Consider the following 22,625-nt stretch of genomic DNA (forward strand, 5'->3'; position numbering starts at 1 on the left):
TACGTAGGGTCCGAGGCTTTTGATTTTTTCATTTATCTGCCCTCGTACAAAAGAAACAAAACGTGTGGAAGTACTATTTTTTTTTATGCTTCTTTTTTTCTTATTTTCCATTTTGCATTTGCCATGGACTGGGTCAGGTTTTACACCGGTCATTATTCACATAGCGGATACGAATTCATGTGTATTTGTGAGGGATCTATAGACACCCATAAAATTAAAAAATTAAGAAATTTTATTTGAATATTTTTAATTTTTTTTTAAACATCATTTCTTTGACAAATTGATAAATTTATTAACAATCGTTCAATAAATAAATCCTGAATATCCATCAAAATTTTTTTGAATCCGCCATCGAGTATTCAATAAAGAAAACTTTGATTTTCTTTGATCTCACCTGGATTTATTTTCCAAGTTAAAAGATTTCTTCATCAATCATTTCAGGCTAGTGGAAAACTATTTTCTTTTTCTTTCGATCCACTATTTATCTTTTTGGGTACAAAGTTTAAATAAATTTCTTTCAAAAATCACTGTTCAGGTGGATATAGACCAAGACCCTCAAATTATAAAAACTTAAAAAGAAAATATATATTTATATATATATATGCACTTCATTACAAGTATAAACATTAATACATGTGAGTTTGTAACCATATGCATTTGATTTGGTGGTCAATATCCAATCAATTTTTACGAAATATAAATAAATTTATATATAATTATTCCTAATATAAATTTTTTAATTTTACAAAATAAAATAAAAAAATCTCTGCAAATTATGATAATAGTTATTATATTTTAATGAAATATAAAATTTAATCTTTCTATTATAATTTATAGAATTTATTTCAAATTTCCTTAGAATATAATAATTATAATCATAATTTGACCTTGATTTTTTTATTTTTTAAAAAATTTTATCATGTGATTCATTGATAATGTATAAAATTTAAGAGCATATAAACTGTAAATTTTTTTATTACAATCTTATAATTGTTTAATTATAACAAAAAATTATGCAAAAATCCACTTTTTATAAATATAAACTCTATATAAAATATGTATATACCTTATATAATTTTAAATTATAATTTATTAACTATATTATAATAATTATAAATAAAATATTTTCATAAAATTTATATATTAACAATTCCTTAAATATAAACTCATAATAATAATTAAGGGCAATTGTGTTATCTTGTCCCCTTAAAGACGAAATGTTTAGGATCGTAGAAACAACTAAAACAAGCTTATCTTCTGGAAAGCAACTAAAAGCCAATCATCTTTCTTCAAAGCAAGTACTTGGAATAATAATACAAAGTAAATCTGTATCACGGGCATGGGTCCATAAAAGATTTTTGTTATCTTCTGTTTACTCTTTCAAAAAAGCAGAAAATTAAAAGAGGAAAAAACGTGACAGAGGCAATGCGGCTATTTGATTTTTGAAGTATGTTCCCATCTATTGTTCAAGAAATTGGGTGTGAAGCGAGAGCCATATTCCTAGAAACACACATTCTGAAAGAAAATCAGAGATTGATTTATTTGGAGCTTCATTCTATCTAAAGGAGTGGACAGAATAGACCAGACCATAATTGCAAATATGTAGGCCATGAACAACAGATTAGTGATTGAAAGCTAGAGTTGGTTGGAGCATCCTTCAAATCCCATCCACTAAAATTGGGTACCTTAACAATTAAGGTAGAAATCTCATTTTATCTGAATATTTCAAATGGTTTTTGAGAAAATTTTAATTAAATACAGTTTAAAGTCCAATATTTATTTTTTATTAAAATTTTTAATTGAACATTGAGATTTATTTTTGGTTCTTTGAATTTTTAATTGATTTTTTGAAATTTGCTTTTAAACCTTATAAATTTTTTAATTGGAACACAAAAATTGACAACAATCTTTTTGAAGTTATTATAGTTGCACACTATGACATTAACTATTTATTTCATCTTAAATTATTTGAGTGTTATTGATTTTTATAAAATAAAAAAAAAATTGATTATAATATTTTTTAAAAAATATAGTTTGATAATTTTTAATATTAAAAAAAAACATAAAAGTAAAAGTTTTAAAACATAAAAAAAAAAAAAAAAAAAGGACGAAGGGAGCACCGTTTTTTACAATCTCATAGTGTAGTATTATTTTTTAATCATTAATGGGGCGACTGATAGTGATAGTAAGTATCAAGGCTTTAGGGTTTCTATTGGGCGAACGAACTTTTGAATCAGAGTCCCTTCAACATTTCTCTCGTCTTATTTCAACTTGTTGGGCCTTACTGAGTCCAAATGTGGTCTCAAACAGTTAAAATAAATGCCCAGAAGCCCACTACATAGACGTATCATTGGGACCCACCATGAGCTAATAAATGTCCAGTGCTCTTGCGATCCAGATCGTTGGACCCACCAATACCTCAGACCGTAGTACCAATGCCCAAGAGACAAAATATAGATCCCTAACAGCCAGATTCTTATTTTCCGTTAACTCCTGTAGCAAAACAAGGCTGGCATGTTTCTCCACAGACAAAATGTATAAAATTGAAACTGTTGTTTTTTTCAGGCAATTAAGGAAAAAGAAAAAAAAAAAAAAAACAAAGGCACATTGCTTTTTAACAAAAGCCGATTGTTATTTGAAATTTGATATATTATGGGAACCTTTTGATGATGATGAGTTTCCGGTTCCCGTCACGAAGTGGAACCAAAGGGCTAGGTTGGTTAAGTGGGCATTGTGTATTATGGAGTGGGACATCAGACATGGGCTTTGAGTTTGATTTTTGACTAGTCGTTCTCTCTCTCTCTCTCTCTCTCTTCTTTCTCTCTCTTATGAATTATAATGAGGGTACTCTGATATGAATGAGGTGACAGAAGCAGCAATAATTAAACATGTCAAAGCAGATTGAAAAAAAAAAAAAAAGAAGAGAAAACTTTATTAGTTGTTGAAATTCTTTTACCATATAATAAGATATAAACACAGTATCAGTATTAAGTAACTGGAAAATGTTATATACATTTTTTGAAAACATATAATATTTTTTAATTTTAAAAATATATATTTATTTTTATACTGTTAGTAATATCTACATATTTATAAAAGTCCAATGACATCCGTATTGCCTATTTATCTCACTATTTTTTTATTTTTATCTTTAATATTATTATTTTTTATTTAATTAAATTTCAATAATCAAAATTAAAAAAAAATTTAAGAAATGCAATTACATATGTTAATATTTTAAATTAATGTATTTTAAAAATACTTTCATTTTAAAATTTTAAATTATTTTTATTCATACACATAATAAATAATTTAGTAACAACCCCTCCATTTATTGACAACTTCAAAGTGAACGAAGAAGAGAAGAGCAAACGTACTGTTACTGTATAATTAATCCCACGGTTATACTAATATGGAATTGAAGTAATATTATATTGGACAGCTCCAAGTAAACGAAATAGAAGTATATATATGGGAGAATAAACCATGTCGCCCTACCTAGGGCTGTAAACGAGCCGAGCCGAGTCGAGTAGTGAGAAGCTCGAGCTCGAGCTCGAGCTCGACTCACAACTCCGGGCTCGATACTCGGCTCGAGTTCGATCGAGTTTTATTTTTCAAGTTCGAGCTCGATTCGTGATCGAATTCGAGTTACTCGAGCTCGCTCGATTAAGCTCGATTAATATGTAAAAATAAGCTCGATTCGTATACTCGACAAAAGTTCGATTATTCATGCTCGAACTCGAACTCGAACTCGGATTCGAAATATTTTATTAATTAAAAAAAATAAAAATATATTTAAATATAAAAGCTCGATTAGGCTCGCGAGCTACTCGAGTCAGATATAAGAATACTCGAATTCGGCTCGATCGATAAGTCGAGCTACTCGAGCTCGAGCTCGACTCGACAATAATCGAACCGAATTCAAGTTTTTTTCGAATCGAACCCGAGTAACTTACGAGTACTAATGTATCATTTACACCCCTAACCCTACCTACTTCCTTACTATATGCACATAGAACAACATTTTTAAGCCCAATATACTATTTTAGCACCTTTTTACTTATTCTGATAAGGATAAATAAGTAAAATAATTATCTATTAACGGCTAACTATTATATTATTATTATTATTATTATTATTATATTTAAATTTCAGCAAGTGTACATATGATAAAATGCTTTTTCAAAAAAAAATTATTATTTTTACTTTAACAAATTATCATTTATAAGTGTGACTTTCTTATATAATTTTGATAAATTTTATGTAATTTTAAATTATAATTAATTAATTATAATATAATAATTGTAAATAAAATGCATACTATTCGTTGGGTAGAAAACTCTGGAGAACAAAAGGAAGAGTCAATTGAAAAGACCCCAACCTACTTTTATCTTTGGCAAGATTTGGGTCTCCAGATAAATATATTATTGGCCCTGTAAATAAACCAGTAAAATAATACTCTACTAGTACTATATATATATATGTAGTGTGCTCTGTTGATAAACAGGCAATAAAAAAAATCTGCAAAACAAAATGGTGTAGACTTGGGGCGAGAATTAATCAAGATTGATACACGAAAACGACTGAAAATTCATAAACGTATTTGAGTAACTATAAAGGGTGACTTCCATAAAGATCGAAAGAGTCTCAATCTTACAGTTTTTATTTTCTCATTATTAGTATGTTACTGTTTCATTCTGAGTTCAGCCATTTAATAAGTTTGGTAGGAATTTATGTTTTTTAATGCATAAAGCTGATCTGAATCCTGTCCAGGAAAGTAAGTATTCAATGCCAGCTTTGGCATGGTTCAGATTCAGGCCACCACAACAAGCCAGAAGAATCCAATAATTCAAAAGAGTAACAGCAACCCAAATAACTGTAGTAGGTGGGGGGAGACCCATCATTTTCCCCGGCAACAAAAGGAGAGACGCAACAAAAAGTAGACGACTGACCGTAAAATCATAAATGAGAAGTACATTTTTAAGTTCCAGGCTCTATGCTTTCTTTTCTTGATTTACTGTAAGTCTGTCTTTTGGTCTTAAAAATATAGAGTAAATAAATTATTTAATCATTTAAATTAAAATAATATATATTATATTTAATAATTTAAAATAAATTATGTATTTAAAATGATTCAATGATTATAAATAAAACTCGAATCTAATTTTTTTTTATAAAAAAATTAAATCTTAATCAATTGAATTATCCGTTTATTGGTTCACTTTGAGTCTTTTTCTTTATCTCGTGTTGCTTTTGTGCTTCGTGTTGAGTTACTTTCAGTCTTTTTTTTCTTTTGTCTTTCGTGCTTGTTTTGTGTTGTAACAATGTTGAGAGAGTAAAAGATAAGAAAAAGAGCTGAAAAAGCAAGGGCTTGTGAATGGTTTATATCCAAATAAAACTGCAACTACTTCCATTTCCATCCCAACAAAAACCTTGTGCCATACAATTCAGGGGGCATGCAAGCCTTACTGAGAATAAGAGAGGGGGGAAGAGACAGATAAAAACATGAGAGAAAGATAATAATTCTTTCCTAATAAATTTGATGCTACTAAAACTAATAAAAAGGCATCAAGAATTACGTTTCTTCAGCTCTCTTCGCCTGTTGGCGAATACTTCCCCATGTCTCATGATCCAAAACCTTTCTATTTCTTCAGCTTTCCGGCCAGGAATCCTACCAGCAATTAAGGCCCACCTGCATGCATCAATAATTCATGTAAGTTGATCACTAGGAGTTAGGACGAAGAGATCAACGCACCTGTACTAAGAAAATGCTTTTGGTAAATAGCTTTTATAATTAAGATGACACGAGCACTGGTTCAATTCGTGTAATAAAAAAAAACAAAAATCAAACACGAAAATAATTGTACTTTCCCGAATGAGCTTATTGAACAGGAGCCATGATATGATTGAGCGACTGCTATTATACCAAATTTGACTAATATGCCGATAATAATTGATCACAAGCATTCTGTTTGAAAAGAAATAAAAATACATGACCAGCAAAAGCATCCCTAACTATATATCTGATGCAGTATATGTGGTGTACTGCTGTACTTATAGTAACAAACGTATGACTATAATTTGATGCAGTATATATGGTTTACTTTTAGTAATAAACTTAAAATTCTTTTTGGGTAAAGTTCATGATCTGTGAATAGAAAAAAGTTTCAAATGCTAAATTTCAAATTTAAAAATATTAAATGTTACCTCTTACAAAAAAAATTATCAGCAAACCCAACAAGCTTAAAATTTTGAAGTGTTTAATAAGGTAATAAAAAAGATTTTGTATGTTTGCAGCAATGCCACATCAGCAAAGAAGAAAACAAAGTATTGTCTCTCCACAATATGTAAAGGATCATGAATCAATGACAACCGTCTATTCTCTGTTTTGAAGAATGAAATTGAAGGAAGATGAAAGTTTCTATTTCAGGTTCCATCCTTACCTGTCCCCAACGAGTTTATACATTCTATAAATGAGATCCTCTTCTTGTTCCGACATGTTTATGAACTCCCACTCAATGCTGCTCACCTCTGCCATAACATTAAGAGGACCAAACAGTGTTAACCTTAACCAACCACAAGTATAAAATGGAAACTGGAAAACAGCTAAAATTCAAAGCATCAAAGGGGAAATAAAAAGAACCCTGGAAAAGGAATCGGTGTTGGTCCAACAAAACGAAAGAAAAAAGTCACGAGAATAAACTACCTTCAGAGCAGCAGCTACTAGTCTTTGCTTGCTTCCGGCGACGTTTGTCCATTTCTTTTGCCAGTAGTAGTAAAAAGACCAAGAATTTAAGGAGAATGAGAGAAACCGAATACTCAAAGTAGAATTTTTGAGCGAAAAACTGTGGATGGAAATTGAGTATTGGCAATTAATAGTTTCCTCAAAGGGGATTTTATAATACACAATAAATTCTATGGACTTTGAATGAACTATATAAATGGGCATTGAAAGTGGAGCTTGAAAATGAAAACCCCCTCCCTAGGCAACAAAACCAACGAACGACAGGTCCTACCAAACAAACAAAATTAAAATTGGTTGACTTGTAGTTGTCCCTGTTAAAGACATAAGCAAGGTCAAAGTTCTGCTTAGTTATAGCACTAAGCGGCTTAAATGACAGAACTGCCCTTTACACTAGCAGTATTTTAGCTCCCAATTAATACACACACACATATATATATATATATGTATATATATATAGGGAGGTTCAGAATGTGCAAGACCCTTGCAGAAGTTCACTGATTAATCGCAATAATTAATTACATTAATTATTATAAACAAAACATGTTAAACACTACTTTTGGTGGGTATGGAAGAAACTAGCAGCTGATGTCATTAGCTTCTGCTCCTTTAATCTTAGGGACAGCTATTTGGTTTAATTAATCAAGGATGTTTAAGCTTAAATTTTTTTTTGCAAAAAATTTAAGGTAAATAAATTATTTAATCTTTTGAATTAAGATAATATATATTGTATCTAATAATTTAAAATCAATAATTATAAATTATATATTTAAAATAATTTTAATAAATAATTATAAATAAGATTCAAATTTAAAATTTTTTTATCAAAAAAATAAATTTTAATTAATTGAATCAACTTAACGAATTATTACTAATTTATATCCTAATTGTCTGATCTGGAACGGAAACGATGTGACAACCAAATCCTATCATATCGTGGAAAAGGGCAAAACTTCAACAAACCAAAAGAACAGGATCCAATCCAAACAAAAGAAAAAAAAAAAAAAAACCGAAAGCATCTGCTCAAAGTGATGTTCTATTGCTGTTCTTGTTGGCTTGAAATGGTACCTAGAAGTAGAGAACAGTTCCCCCACAACCCTCCATTGGAGTGTGGAGATTCGGTACTTGGGACTTTAAATGGTACTACAAAATGCCTCCCCCACCCCCTGTAAATTAGTTCCTATCTTTTGGAGATCTACAATTTAGACTTCCAAAACAAAATCATGTCTTTTTATAAAAGTATTTTTACATTTCATCAGTTTGTCAAGGATTGCTCGTGCATTATTTTTTTGTCAATATTGCCGTCTTCAGATGCTGCAAGTTTCTTGATTTAGCAAGGACAACCGGACAAGGTTTTCTTGGCAAGTAAACGGTGGTAAATTGTATTATTTTCAGACAAAAATTTGATATGAGGAAAGTAAAATAGTAACTGATTTATTGATGATCAATGTCAGGATAGCACAAGGTTAGTGCTTTGGGGCGATTAATTGCTCGCAGAACGTTCACCCAAAAGGAAAAACAAGTTCCTGGCAGGATCTCATTCCCTTTTGATTAATTTATTGATTTTTTTCACCCCTGTGAAGGGTTTTGGATGAAGAGTAAGGCATGGTATGGTATGGAGTATGGACCATCACATCCAGATGCATCAACTAACATACAAAATCACAGTACAAAATGATCTGATGCTGCACAGTCAAGTAAAAACAATTTAAAGGAAACAAACTAGAAGCAGAGAATTAAATAAAGGATAATTAACTAAATCCTGATCATTTCTAATTACTTGAAAAAAGTTATATGGTGGAAAAGAATATAGAGTTTCCATAATCCAATCACATCTGAGTGATACCAGGGACAAGCAACTCAGAACCAAATTTTAGAAATGAAAAGGAAAAAGTATAATGAAAAGTGTTTTTGTTCAAGTTTTCTGCATGACATTTTCATCATTAAGAAGAGGGCAGATAAGCTAGCTGATTAAATTTATGACAAATCTGTAGATTAATAGGCCATAAAAATATATTAATTTTCGTACTTTGTGTGCTTTTACTGAAAGGATGAATGTTCGGTGGAGAATAGAGTCGAAAAGAAAAAGGCCAAAATTATCTCTGGGTATCAATCTTATTGCTTTTTCTTTTATCTTTTTCCAGGGTCCAGCCAAAGAAAAAAAACATATATTCTATTTGTTTAAACGTATATTCTGTATGTTTTTGTTTAAGTTGAAGAACCTGTGTAGTTAGCAAGATGAGTTTGGACTTTGGGGACAGCTTTTGCAAAGATCCTTAGTGCCTTTTTGAAGCCTTCTTTATGTGAAAGATCAACTTTTGGATATTGAGAAGTACTTTCAATTCACTTTTTTTTTTTGCAGGTCTTTGAGAGTTCAACTTTTGCCTCCCGGACAACTACATCCAACCTAGATACATGACAATGGCCAACCCGTCTCTCTCTTCGGATACAGATACAAAAGTGACCACAATATTCACAGTGAAGAAAACCCAATAGTTAATAGCTAACTTCTTAAAAAATTGTATATTTTCGTGAAATTTGAATATTGCTTGATCAGCTTGATCAAATTTCTAGTCCAAGTAATATTGTTCCATATGACATTACTTTCCTCCTCTTGTCGTTTTAGGAATCAAATCCGCTTGATTAAAAGCAAATTATTATGTGATTGAAGATTTTACTTTAATATAGTTTCATTTTCCTTCCAGCACATATCTCATATCTCATAGTTCATTATTATTCCTTAATATTCAAGTTAGCAACATTTTTTATTGCCATTTCAATAGGCTTACCGAATGAAAGTTCAACAAATCATATAAATTGAGTATCACATACACAATTAAACTCTCTTTGCTCTTTGCTTCTTATTTTTCTTCATTTTTTTTCTCTCATATTTTATTAATTTGAGCATCAAAAAATATCTTCGTCGTCCCTTGACTTTTTTCTTTATAATCAATCATATAAACTTTTTTTTTCAACTTTTAATGAATCTTCTGATTATCTGACTATCGGAAAAAAATAATAATAAAATAATGAACGCTCATTAATTTCAATCTTCTCTCTCTTAGCTTAATTACACTAGAAAAAGAAAAATATAAAATTAACATAGATTGTTTGAGAAGGTAGTGGTGTAAGTTGGCAAAGGTTAACTCAAGTGATTGGAGGGAGTTGGAATTCTACATTAACAAATTATAAAGTCCAATCTTAATGCTACTCATCAAAATACAGTTGATGAGCTCTTATTTGTACGCATGCAAAAAAATAGCTTTTGTCAATTCAAAGTCAGAAAATGATCAGAAAGGGCTAGCTACTTTCAAATTTCAATTGCACTAGCACAACCAACCTAATTAGGTACATTCTGAGTAAGCTATCCTTTGGTGAGCTTTCCGTATGGTTCTGTCTGGTGACAGAGGTAGTCGGTAGGATTTTTTTATAGAACAAAAAATGTAATTTTTTAATGAATAATTGTAAATAATATAATATTAAGTGATAATACAAATTTTTGTCATCTAATTAATAAATTATGTAATTTTAACTATTTGTTATAAAATTACATATTATGTTATGTCAGGGGAAAGATAACAAATAATTGTAAAAAATAACAAAAAATAATATTACAACTTTGTATTAGATAAAGTAACCATATCCAAATCCAAATTTAAGAGTATCTTTCAATAGTGGATTTTAAGGTTGAATTCTTGCCAATGGTAATAGATTGCATCCTCAAGAGTCAAGACTTGTTATATTGAAGGACTTGGCATTCAAGTATTTGTTATGATCAGTAGCTATGTCTAGGACAAAGTCATCCACCTGGCTGATTTGGCAAGCACGTCCCTGAAAACTTGAAAACATTGTAATTACAACAAATGCAGTCTTGAGGCAATCATCATTCCCCATCTCATATACCACAACAATGCACTTGAACATTCACGTACCTGCATAATAATATTTGTTCAAATGTTGACCCCAATGTTAGAACAGACTTTCAATTAAGCTTAATCATACACCAAAATCGACAAGATACCTAATAATTACAAAAAGGCCAAATGAAGTAACATAAAAGACAGCAACAATATGATTAAGGCAGACTACTGCATCTTTTTTCCTCCCTTTTTCCCCTCTTTTTTCCAGATTTTTTATACAACTTATCGCGTAAGACTGTCAGCTCGAAAATCATTTAACACAAGGGTAGATTACACAACTCATTCGATAGCTTTAAAATTCCCGACCAACCAGTTGCTTTGCTGGATGTATAACCGACAGAAAGTCGACAAAATCATGTATCTAGGGCTGTGATGGAGTAGGAGATGTTGGTGGCTTCAAATCAGGATACTGCAACCATAAACAAAGTAAAAATGACAGATGTAAGCGGTTTTATTGTGCATAACAGTAGGAAGGGTAAAAGAAAGCAACCACTTATAACACGTGTATACAACAGCAGAAGTGGAACTGAGGAAGTTATGAAGTAATATAAGTGAAATTACATAAGGATATGGTGAAAGTGGTCTTGGAAATCCGGAGATTCCATCTGCTTTGGATTCTTTTTTGGGTACTGCATTAATTTGAGGGGGTTCTGCTGCTGCTTCGACTTTGGGCTCTGGTTTTGCCTCTGTAGGTGCTGCTGGAAGAGCCTTGCTAGTGGTAGTTGTTGTTAGAAGGGCCACCCCAATTTGCTGAGTTCACAGGTAAATACAAATATAGAGAAATTAGTCATGGATAAGAAGAAATGGTTTATTGTTGAGAAATTATGAGGGGAAAAAATAACACATTTCAGTCTACAGTAGGTTACCGCAGGCAATATACATTTGTTTCTATGGCCGCAATAACTTTTCTTGGCAAGAAATCAATCTTTCTCAGCAGATAAATAAAGCATTCAAACAATAACCAGGATTCATATCAAGGTTGGATACCTTTATCTCGTCAACAAGTTCCTTAGGAGCCACCTTTGTGTTTAAGAATTCATCAGCTTGTTGAAGAGTTTTCTTTCGGTCCTGTTACACATAGCAGGGTAGAGAAGTCAAGTTGAACCATTATGTTTATGCCTTAGGGTATAAGAAAGACCAGAGATTTAAAAATTAAGTGATATATTCCATGGTTATCAGTGAACATATCATTCAAAGTAAGCAGGAACATATTTAATCTTCAATTAAGTTCAAGGAGAAAAAAACAACTCAAATAGAAAGTTGAGACTTACCTCTGCAAATAGCAGTTTCTTGCTCACAAACTGAAGAATAGCAGCTGAGCCCAGAAGTTGAAGTATTGTTTCTATCTGAAGAGGATAAGAGAAAACCACAATTTGAGTTGTTTTCATGAAAAAAATACTAGATATAAACAAAATAATGATAAAAGCAGAAATGGAAATTAGAAATTAATAATAGGACTCAAAGACCTAACCTCTGAAAAAGCCAATAAACCTAATCCGGTGGCTGCAACAAACCCTAGTGTAACAGACAGGCCATCTGATCCCTCCTGCAGATTATCATAAAAATATTACCAGCTTACCAAATAGAAGAAAACCAAGAAGAAAAGGCTACAAAACTTCACAACAAAGAACATGGAAGGGCTGCAAATTTTTCTTGTCTATACTTTTTATGTGTCTTGCGGCTGACTAAAGATCTAAAGAAGTATCTATGAGATTAAAATCTTAGAAATGCATAAGCAAATAAGAAATGAAGATACGTACTCCAAAGGCCCCAGAGAATGTTTCTGTCAAATTGCTAAGGTCAAGACCTTTCTTTGGTGACATCCAAGGAAGACCACTATTCTGCAAAATTGCAATCACTCTCAAAGGATGCAATTGCTAAATTTAGGGAAAAAAAAGGATTTAGAATAGAAAATACCATCCATCCTCGAGGTCCTTCTGCACCATCTTTCACTGCATAAGCAGCTTTGAACCCATTTGCAGTGACCAATTCCGCAACCAGTTCAGAGTTACCATCAAATCTGGCTTTCAACACAAATTTAGCAACATTAGAAGATAACTGAATAGAAGTTTTAAGTTCATCTTTCTTGCAAAACAAAATGCATATAAAGAAGGAAGAGAGAGAGAGAGAGAGAGAGAGAGAGAGAGAGAGAGAGACAGAGAGAGAGAGAGAGAACAATTTTCAGCTTATAATTACTAAAAAAATGTATGTCAGCCAGTGTTTCAATATGATTCAAGGAAACACCTCAACAGTTGGAAGCTAGACTATCAATTTAGAGGTCTTTAACCTTGGAACAAGGTGCATTTAATTTATGGGTTAGAATTTAGGAGACGAGCAGATGGCCATTCTACTAAGTGGCTTAAGGCCAATGAGCCTCCATATATATTTCTGAATTTTCCTCCAAAAGCAAGCCAGCAAATTAAAGATTTTATATTGTTTGTGCAACCAATGCACAATCCATTTCATCTCAGATACGCAGATATCATCAATCAGAGTGGATCCTTAACGAATTATAAAGCAATGCCATATGCATATGCCTCGTGATTTAGTACCAAGAAGGTCACGTTTTCGCACGGAATCACCCGTGTGAAACTGAATCAATGGTAATGAAAATGTTATAGACAATGGTGGTCTGCTCCTTATGATTCATCAAAATTTCATAGTGATTTAAGAGATTTGGATTCAATTAATCATATCCAAAATGCTAGGATTTCAAATATATGAACAATTAAATATAAAAGGCATAGGGTTCAAACTCTTACTTGTCTATAATGAACAAGGTGGTATTTTCTGGTTCCTTGAATTTCAAAGACAGATTTTTCAAGAACCCTGGCTTGTCTCCGCCCTTAAAGGCAATTGACACCGGCTTCTTCCCAAAACCCCTTAAATCAGGACTACCAACTTGTCTGAACTCCTTGAGTGCCCTTATGTCCAGCAATTGAGCAGTGGCATCATCCCCCAGCTTGGCATAAGCACTCTTTGCAGACTCAACTCCCCATGGCTTTGAATTCTTGAACAGCTGAGACAAAATTAATGGAACTGCCAAAACAACAGCACCACCAGCTACAACTGTGGGATTCTCGGTTACAAAACTGACAACACTATCAAGAACCCCATTGGGACCAAAATCAATCGACGAGGAGGATCCCGTAATCTGCTGCAGTGCTTCCTCGTATGATAAAGCTCTAGCAAAACCACTGGGAAGAACTGAAGACAGTAGCACTATACCCCCATGCAAGCTTCTTGACAAACACCCCTGCAGAGTTGGTGAGGTCTTAATAAAAGCTGAAGAATTTGAAAGTTTGAGTGGTGGAGCATTTGAGAGTGATGATACTTTTCTGGTTTCTGTTCTTCTCTCACTAAGAACTGAGAGAGGTGTCGAGCTTGCTGCATTGAGGACGTTCATGGCATAATTTTATGCAAGAGATGGCTCTCAAAAATATGATGGAAAAGCTTGAAGCATCAGAAATGGAGGGTTTCTGAGGATTTTGTTGTCCTTGTAAAATTTGATTGGATTACAAACCTTAGCTTTGGATTTGGAAGAAGCAATTTGGCCGGTGTGCTTTGAATGCTGAAAGGTGCTGAGGTGGAATGAGATATAAGAACTCTGCCATTCATTGCATGACACATTGAAGTGAGATGAGAGACTTTTGATCATGTCCTTAGACGGGCTTTCTGTCCGAGCGGATTTGTGTGGTTGAAAATTGTCTGGAGAAACTAAATAGTAAATCTAAAATCCACTAGTATCTTCCTTTTTGTACAGCTAATACAGCAGTACTATTGCTTTTTTTGTTCTAGTGCAGATCATTTGGTATCTTCGCCAATTTCCTTGACAGACACGGGAGGATATTACAAAGTTACAATCGTAATTATCTTCAATTTACCAGATCTGGAAAAATAATATTACTAATCAACGGTCTGATTAATCCAATTACATTCAATTAGTTACCATTGGGCCCGAGGTTGAAAACAAGCCCATCAAATACCAAAGATAAAAAATAACTTTTGTTTTTGCTTATGGCTCATACCTATGGTAAAAGCAGAACATCCATTTTTTGATAGGCATTTGCTGTTCAATGCCAAAGATCGAAAGCACGCTTAAATATCTTAAAAGGAACCAATAACTGGTACGTACAAAATGAGAAATCGCAAAGACAAGCAGATTAGGAGAGAGATATACTTATTGCAGAATCTTATTTCAACTCAGATCTTACAGCACTCCTTTGAATTTGACATCTATCTAGAATTTCTTCCATTAGAAAAGACAAATGAACAGGTGAAAACCCAAAATTATATGTTACAGTGCCAAGAAAGAACAAAATTGGAATCATCACAGAAGATGACAAAAGTAGTCCAAGCCTTGCCCAATTTCCCATATTGAAATGCCAGTTCCCCACGAACGAGCTTCCTCTAGCCGCATGTAAATTGACATCAATGATGGGTAGAACACTGCATGCCTGACATTGTTATGATCAGAATAAACGAAAAAGTGCTCTCCGCTGTTCTTTTCCCATTGCAATAGGGGCCTGTGCTTCTCCAACAATGAGAGGTAATCTCTACCAATGATAGCTTTACTACCAGAACCTGCTCAATAGTCTCTTATGTCACATACAAAACTTTTCTTTTAACAACCCTATTCAAGATACAGCACTAGCAGTATACTAAATTACAACTTATAATGGAAAGACATAAAAGACCGTTTTAGCATGAGCTATCGAGTCTAGTTCAAATATATTTGAAGATTATTAAGGTCGTACGCATATATGATTAAATGCTACATGGTATAAAAGAGCAAGACAAATACACAATCACCTTAACAACTAAGGAAAAAGAAGATGTACTACCTCCTGATAGAGCAAAATCATTTCCGTAAAAATTGATGCCAAGAAATACTTTTGGAGCCAGTCTCTGAGCATTGTTGGCAGTGGAACCAAGGAGCAACTGCAGGATAAAACGTATCCATTGCAGAGGTGCGTTTGGACCTGGATTATTTGGACCTGAGAAGTCATATGTCATAAGTGAGAAACCATCCACGGCATCACTCAAGGTCAGAACATCTTCTGGTCCAAACTCATGTTGCTGGAGTCTCTCCGAATGTGGTGGGCCTATAACGTATACCAACTGCAATTGTTGCTCAGGGTTCTTGGTTGATCTCACAGAATGCAGTGCATGTCCAAGTTGTTTTACAAACTTGAGCGCCTAGGTTTGAAAACAGAAAGAACTAGATTTAGGTTGACCGTTTCATTATGAATTGCTAGAGACAAGGAATTACCACAGGTCAGAAAGAAAGAATGCTTGATGAGTGTATGAACCTCAATGTCTGGAATCAAGTAAGAAAAGTGAAAATCCAAGCCTTTTCATGTATTTATCTCGTTATGGTAAAGAGACTTCAATTTCAGATGTCACTAACAGCTAACCACAAAAGAAAACTGATAATAATCATAGAAAGCTTAGTCCTTTTAACCTTAATATAGAGCTAAGAATGAGGTGGAGAGAGGAAGCATAATGCTTTTGAAACCAAAAAGAAAAACGATGAAAGGAATTAAAGGACTTTGAACCTAAAAAGATGAAAGGAATCAAAAGAAAGACTAGGAAAAATAGACACAACTAAATCAAAGAACCCAGGAAATAATTACAGACTTGGCATCCTCAGGCAGCATACGTCCACGAGCTGCTAGTTCAAAACATGACCAAACCTGAAGCCTTAGGAACTGGAATTATACAGTTTTAACAAAGAGGAAACGTCAATTAAAGTGATGATTACCATATTCCTCAAGTCTGGATCATGCAAGATACCGTATGCAGCCCATCTTGACCAAGACTCCAGCACGATACCATCATATTCCATTTCTCTGTTCATTGAGGAAAGAATCCACAAAACAAATAACATTAGAAAACTTCAGCATTTTGTTAGGAAGCGCAGGTAAAAAATGTCTTCTATAACATGGAATACTAACAAAAGAACATAGAATAATAAATAGAGGCTTACTTGCACTCTGTTACTATCAGATCAATAGCTTTATCCATCTGTTTCTTCTTTTTAAGCATCTCTGTAGGAACTGCTTCTAGAACTACTCTAGGTAATACCTATATATCAAAAATATATTTTTATGATAACGGAAAAATACTATGCTAGAAGCCATGAAATTATCCAAAAAAAAACAAATTATATTACCAAAGCATCTCCTCTCATTCTAAGCTCTGACATCCATCCTTTATCAGCATTATGTCTCCCCTCCAGAACCAAGCTGCTTCCTTGGCTGGAAACAAAATTCTTTTTTCCTTTTAGAAATTTAAAACAAATGCTAACTTCAAATTTGTTAATTCAAAATTGGATATACCTTTTCAAATCATACCAAACAGGTGATAAGTGGGTAAACTTAGAATTAAACCTCTTTGCCATTTCATAGCCCCTCGAATTCCTGCAAAACTTCTAACAAATAAATCAAGAATTTCGTTTCTTCCAACATTAAAAAGAAAACAAAAGAACAGTTGAGATGATCTTACCATGGGGTAATGTAAGCCAATACAGGGTAATCATAATGCCGTTGCGACGCATTTTCTGCTACCTTCGAATTCTCCTGAAATTATTTAAATTTTCAAAATTTTAGCCAAAAAAAAAAAACACTCTTGATAGATTTATTTATTTATTTATTTTAAATACGGTTCTTACAGTGAGGATCTCTTGGAAATTAATGTCGGTTTTGATGAGTCCTCGTTCAGTTACGACCGGTTCCAAACGTTTCGTACCTGAACCGTTTTTGATGATGTATACGAGTACAGATACTGCCGGAATTACGATGAAGAAGAGTACGAATATACTGATGAGCTTACGATCCGAAGCATCTGAGTCGCCGAGCTTTTCTTCTCGAGTTGCCGTTCCGTCTCGCTCTTTGCGCCGATCCGGACTCGGCTCCACTCGCCGCTCTCGCCTTCTCGCCATTTCTTTCTTTCTCCCGTTACAGTTACAAGACAACCTAGTCAATACTTCAGCGAGCTCAAAAAGACGGAAAAAAAAAAGTCAATACTTTCGTGACGGAAAATCGACTTCCCGTTTTAAACACACGAGGCTCTAAACATACCCAAAATTTTCCCTTCAAACTCTTTTTTTTTAAATTATTTTAAATAAAAATATTTAATTATTTTTTATTTTAATTTTAAATTTTTTATACAAATTTTTTGTAAATTTTATTTTATATAATTTATGAGATTTTTATATTTGATCAATTAAACAAATATTATATTTAAGGTTTAAAAAATATATAAAAAGTATTTAAAAATTTTTGTACCATCACAAAAAATACTAATGATTTTAAATAATTATAAATTTATTATAAAAATCGATTAAAAATATTTTAAAAACTTTTATAGCATTGTAAGAAATATGAATTATTTTAAATACTTATAAATTTAGAAAAAAATATAAATATGAATATTTAATTTTGTCTTGATTTTAACTAATTAAAATAAAAAATTTTAAGTTTCAAAATAAGTAAATCTAAAAATTTTTTAAAATTTTTTTATATGCTGAAAGCAAAAAGTGAAAATAAGTGAAAAAAAAAAAATGTGAAGAGTAAAACAAATATCGATAGAAGCTCCGTTAAATAAAATTTGATTGCAATCTGACAAACGTGCCCGTCATAATGATTTTACATTGAGGTCCCTGGATTTTAGATAACAAAAATCTCAACAGAAAAATCTGTAAAAAAGGGGGTTTTGCTCAAAAACCCTAATAATTCAAATTTCAATCCCAAACGAGCTCCACCCTCTGTCCCGTACAGGTAATTCTTCCCTCTAATCTTTGCTATTTTTTGTGTGTATTAATTTATATCAATATTTAAGCAATTGAACATGGAACATCGCCTTATGCTTGCTTCAAACAAAGCTTCAATGCCAACCTTTGTTCCCCTGTTTCTCTCTTACAAATCCCCATTTCATGACAAACCACAACTTTCTATGAAATCCCATTACCATCGGTCGAATAAAGTTTCTGAAAAGACGCCATTTTTGGGCCAAAGTTTGGTTTTTCAAGATAAGGGTTTTACTTCTTGGGGTAATCTGAGAAAAACCCATGTCGCTTTTGAGCCGATAAGAGCTGCAGTTAAGAGAAGAAAAGAGCTTCCTTTTGATAATGTGATTCAAAGGGACAAGAAGCTTAAATTGGTGTTAAAGATAAGAAAGATTCTAGTGAGTCAACCTGATAGAATCATGTCACTTAAGTCATTGGGGAGGTATAGAAGAGATTTAGGTCTCCAAAAAAGGCGTAGATTTATTGCCTTACTGAGGAAGTTTCCTGGAGTGTTTGAAATCATGGAAGAAGGGGCTTTTTCATTGAGGTTTAGGTTGACACCTGAAGCTGAAAGGCTTTACTTGGATGAGTTGAGAGTCAGGAATGAAATGGAGGGTTTGTTGGTTGTTAAGTTGCGGAAGTTATTGATGATGTCGTTGGAGAAGCGAATTTTGTTGGAGAAGATTGCACATTTGAGGACTGATCTTGGGCTTCCTTTAGAGTTTCGTGACACGATTTGTCAGCGATACCCTCAATATTTTCGTGTTGTTCCAACTGAACGAGGCCTTGCTTTGGAATTAACTCATTGGGATCCCGAGCTTGCAGTATCTGCAGCTGAATTAGCTGAAGAGGAAAATCGAGCTAGAGAGTTGGAAGAGAAGAATTTGATTATAGATAGACCGCTGAAGTTCAATAGAATTAAGCTTCCTAAGGGTCTTAATCTTTCTAAGGGTGAAATGAGAAGGCTATGCCAGTTTAGAGACATGCCTTATATATCCCCTTATTCAGACTTTTCAGGATTGAGATCGGGAACACCAGCGAAGGAAAAACATGCTTGTGGGGTGGTACATGAGATTTTGAGCCTCACTGTTGAGAAGAGAACTCTTGTGGATCACCTCACTCATTTTCGAGAGGAGTTTAGATTCTCTCAGCAACTTCGAGGGATGATAATAAGGCATCCTGATATGTTCTATGTGTCTTTGAAAGGGGATAGGGATTCTGTTTTTCTTAGGGAAGCTTATCGTGATTCTCAATTGATAGATAAGGATCCACTGTTGCTTATTAAAGAGAAGTTTCGTTCTCTTGTTGCCATTCCTAGGTTCCCAAAAAGGGGTGGTTCAAAGAAAGATGCTGATGGTAATGAAGAAAGTGATATGCCTGAGGAGGCAAGTGATGAGGAAGGAGAAGAAGGATGGTCTGATATGGATAGTTATCTTAGTGATGGTGGGTTTGATGATGATGATGAGGGTGGTGAAGGTGATGATGACTATGAGGATGATTGGAGTGATGAAGATGATGACGCACCACCAGATTTTGATGAAGATGATGAGCCTGTTAAGATTGGATTGAGCAAACCAACTAAACAAGCAGATTACGCAACCAAGAAAGAAGATGTAATGCGTGTCCCTGTATTTCCTGATGGTCGACCAAGAGAGCGATGGTAAAAAGATTTCAAATTTGCTATAAACTAAAGCCAAACTCTGTAGGCTTTTGACCCCTTGCTTAAGCTTAGAAGGGGTGGGTAAGGGTTTTGCACTGGATAAAGAATCGAGCTTACTTCTTAGCGAGATGCCAAATCTTATTTGTTGGAGCTTGGAGCAGTTCATGCCCTTTGTTAATGTAAACTGAGTCATTACCAGTGGTCTACATAGAAATACTTTAGTGATGTGTTCTTGTACATCTTTTTCCCATACTACATTGTATTTATCACAGTGAAATGGCTGGTTGGACTTGGAGCTCATCAAAAGCTTCGTGGATGACTAAAGCATATCTGTCTGCATTGATTTAGGAGTCCCTTTCGGGATGTTAATGTACTTTTATTGCCTTAGAACGTATGCAAGGAGCACTGTTTCTGGTTATGAAAGTTATCCAATTTTGCAGTTTATCTCATCCAAGTTTTGCTCATTAATTGAGATGCGGATTGTAACGGAGATCACTTCCATTGGTTTTAACAACTTACCTCAATTTGCCAAATTCCTATCATATTCTTCATTAACTTTTTTCCTTTGCTTCCTCATTTTGTTATATTTTACATTTCAATTTGGCTATCCAAATTTCCACAGTTGAAGGATAAACTTGCCTTGTGCGTTCACCAAAGAATCAAATGCAAAATACATTTGCAAGAAAAAAATTCATCTATGGATTAACTTCATTTCAATCGATGCTTCACATGATTGCCAAACGTTGTTTCTGGTGAAGCGTACAACAGAATGTTCTCTGCAAATCCTAGGTGCTGTAAAGGGTTAATAACTGAAAACTGGTATCATCTTTCTAATCTAAAGTAAAATTAAGTTTTGAACATATAACTTTACCATTTACTTTTAGGTTGCTTTCTGTTGTCAATTTCTTCCATCCATATGGTTTCAAGAGAAGGCAAAGGATTAAATGTAGCACAACGGGGCTAGCTCTGGGAAGACGTACATCAGGTGGGCTGATTGAAGCAATGTTTGAGAATCTTGGTCGATAAATAGTCTTCATATCTTGATGATTTGTTCAGGATAGAGATTACATTTTCGAACTGGTGATATGTTCCATTCGATATGGGTATTTCGAATTGTTCTCTCGTGGACTTACAAAAAGGAGCGATGAGATGCCAAAACTGTTTTATTCTTTGTTGAGATGGGATTGACTCCCTATGGCAACTTGCGTCCAATTCGTTTTTGTAATATGGGTAAGGCAAAATGTGAGAGAGACACCTTCTCAGAATCAGTGCTTGGAATCAAATTGCACCAATCATTCACACTTCAGTAGATTCGGTAACTAATCCTGTATGATAATATGCACAATCATCAATCTCACTAAATTTCTACACTATATCACATGAAGCTCATCCAATGAACGGTCGTGATGAGATGAATGAAATTAATGAGTGAAACCATGAATGCATGTAATATTTTCCTTTCACGCATTTTCTGGCGCCTATAAAAGGGTCCTCATTATTCCCCTCCTTATTCAAGTGCTCAGTGAGCCTTTTGTAGTAGGCATTAATTTAAAACATCTAAGTCTCTAATACCAACTGTCACGACTTTCCACTTTAGATTCAGAATATGTGAGTCCAAGGTTTTACCTGCAAGCTGTCCGCATCACATTTAGAAAGGCCCAAGATGAGAGATATGCAAGTAAATATTTTGGAAACTTGCAGGAACAGTAACAGTCTCCAACAGATTTGGTTGATCCTAGAATTATGAGTTAGAATCTTGATTGATTGTAATTTTTATAATCTTTTAATTTTAACTTTTATTTTAGTGATATTGTTATTAAGTGTAACTGAAATTTTAATTATAAATAAAGAGTTGCTCCACCTTCATTTGTACATCATCAAATATTTCTGTTTCAGTGAATATAAAATATATTTCTAACATTTTATATTGTTATTCTGTTTCTCTTTAACTTATGTAATCAATTATTTTCATTGTTTTAATGTTCACACGCTTGTGTTTTAAATTGATTTAAGCATAAATAAAAAGATTCTAAACTTAAAGTCACACAGATTCTGAATTTAAAATCGAAACACTTGATACAGAACTAACCCAAGGCTCTTTGCTCACATGAATCTTCAAGGCACAGTTTGTTCACTCCCCCTCGAGGGCTTCCAACTTTGCCACCTTTGGTAGCCTTTCACGCTTCACGGCTTCCGTAAGCATACCGGCTGGCGGCCCTCGAGAGGGATCTGAACGAACTGCCTCTTGGTTTTGGATAGGAGGCGTATGGATTGACGTTGGCAACCCTTTTTCACTCTCCTTCAAAGGCTTTAAATTAAATTAAATTAAAATTTGAAGCCTTATGAAGGACAGTGCAGAAAAGTTGTCACGATTTTTTCCAACTTCGCTCCTAGAGGCATTTGTCTACTCTTCCCTGCTTTCTTGCTGTTTTCCAGATTTTATTTTGGAAGCCTCCAGCAGTAAAAAAGAAAAATATCCTCCAACAAAAGCATGTTGGCTTTAGGAAGACAACA

At 33.5% G+C, this 22,625-nt stretch overlaps 4 protein-coding genes across 4 annotated transcripts; 1 reads left to right on the forward strand and 3 right to left on the reverse strand.

Annotated features, from left to right (window-relative positions):
* Positions 1–5,381: 5,381 nt before the first annotated feature.
* Positions 5,382–6,941, reverse strand: LOC111305962 (transcription factor CPC-like). The gene is made up of 3 exons (XM_022903847.2): positions 6,707–6,941; positions 6,444–6,531; positions 5,382–5,692 (listed from the first exon to the last, which is right to left on the reverse strand). Exons 1-3 carry the CDS (start codon positions 6,756–6,758, stop codon positions 5,569–5,571), a joined length of 264 nt encoding a protein of 87 aa, XP_022759582.1. The 5' UTR covers positions 6,759–6,941; the 3' UTR covers positions 5,382–5,568.
* A 3,655-nt stretch (positions 6,942–10,596) lies between these two features.
* LOC111305963 (rhodanese-like domain-containing protein 4, chloroplastic) lies at positions 10,597–14,285 on the reverse strand. The gene is made up of 8 exons (XM_022903848.2): positions 13,425–14,285; positions 12,580–12,682; positions 12,423–12,503; positions 12,134–12,208; positions 11,934–12,008; positions 11,650–11,730; positions 11,224–11,412; positions 10,597–11,071 (listed from the first exon to the last, which is right to left on the reverse strand). The coding sequence occupies exons 1-8, from the start codon at positions 14,066–14,068 to the stop codon at positions 11,024–11,026; spliced, it is 1,296 nt and encodes a 431-aa protein (XP_022759583.2). The 5' UTR covers positions 14,069–14,285; the 3' UTR covers positions 10,597–11,023.
* A 540-nt stretch (positions 14,286–14,825) lies between these two features.
* Positions 14,826–17,740, reverse strand: LOC111304823 (Glycosyl hydrolase superfamily protein). The gene is made up of 8 exons (XM_022901786.2): positions 17,336–17,740; positions 17,170–17,243; positions 17,004–17,084; positions 16,838–16,922; positions 16,652–16,749; positions 16,427–16,514; positions 15,507–15,861; positions 14,826–15,246 (listed from the first exon to the last, which is right to left on the reverse strand). The coding sequence occupies exons 1-8, from the start codon at positions 17,603–17,605 to the stop codon at positions 14,993–14,995; spliced, it is 1,305 nt and encodes a 434-aa protein (XP_022757521.1). The 5' UTR covers positions 17,606–17,740; the 3' UTR covers positions 14,826–14,992.
* Positions 17,741–18,260: 520 nt separating this feature from the next.
* Positions 18,261–20,560, forward strand: WTF1 (Ubiquitin carboxyl-terminal hydrolase family protein). The gene has a single exon (XM_022901788.2). The coding sequence runs from the start codon at positions 18,514–18,516 to the stop codon at positions 20,113–20,115; it is 1,602 nt and encodes a 533-aa protein (XP_022757523.2). The 5' UTR covers positions 18,261–18,513; the 3' UTR covers positions 20,116–20,560.
* The last annotated feature ends 2,065 nt before the right edge of the window (positions 20,561–22,625 follow it).

Source organism: Durio zibethinus, chromosome 21 (genome assembly GCF_047325235.1).
Source record: "Durio zibethinus cultivar Kanyao isolate XHJ-2024 chromosome 21, ASM4732523v1, whole genome shotgun sequence".
NCBI classification, from domain to species: domain Eukaryota; kingdom Viridiplantae; phylum Streptophyta; class Magnoliopsida; order Malvales; family Malvaceae; genus Durio; species Durio zibethinus.

What these genes read in the sequence shown, in the direction of transcription:
- WTF1 (XM_022901788.2), top strand. Translation starts at nt 18,514, where the DNA reads ATGGAACATCGCCTTATGCTTGCTTCAAACAAAGCTTCAATGCCAACC.
- LOC111305963 (XM_022903848.2), bottom strand. Translation starts at nt 14,068, where the DNA reads ATGAACGTCCTCAATGCAGCAAGCTCGACACCTCTCTCAGTTCTTAGT. An exon ending in AACTTGTTGACGAGATAAAG is followed by an intron (nt 11,413 to 11,649) that starts GTATCCAACCTT and finishes CTGTGAACTCAG; the next exon opens with CAAATTGGGGTGGCCCTTCT. An exon ending in CACTTTCACCATATCCTTAT is followed by an intron (nt 11,072 to 11,223) that starts GTAATTTCACTT and finishes TTATGGTTGCAG; the next exon opens with TATCCTGATTTGAAGCCACC.
- LOC111305962 (XM_022903847.2), bottom strand. Translation starts at nt 6,758, where the DNA reads ATGGACAAACGTCGCCGGAAGCAAGCAAAGACTAGTAGCTGCTGCTCT. An exon ending in TAGTAGCTGCTGCTCTGAAG is followed by an intron (nt 6,532 to 6,706) that starts GTAGTTTATTCT and finishes ATGTTATGGCAG; the next exon opens with AGGTGAGCAGCATTGAGTGG. An exon ending in TATAAACTCGTTGGGGACAG is followed by an intron (nt 5,693 to 6,443) that starts GTAAGGATGGAA and finishes TGATGCATGCAG; the next exon opens with GTGGGCCTTAATTGCTGGTA.
- LOC111304823 (XM_022901786.2), bottom strand. Translation starts at nt 17,605, where the DNA reads ATGGCGAGAAGGCGAGAGCGGCGAGTGGAGCCGAGTCCGGATCGGCGC. An exon ending in GTTTGGTATGATTTGAAAAG is followed by an intron (nt 16,923 to 17,003) that starts GTATATCCAATT and finishes TTTTGTTTCCAG; the next exon opens with CCAAGGAAGCAGCTTGGTTC. An exon ending in TGATTTTGCTCTATCAGGAG is followed by an intron (nt 15,247 to 15,506) that starts GTAGTACATCTT and finishes ACTATTGAGCAG; the next exon opens with GTTCTGGTAGTAAAGCTATC.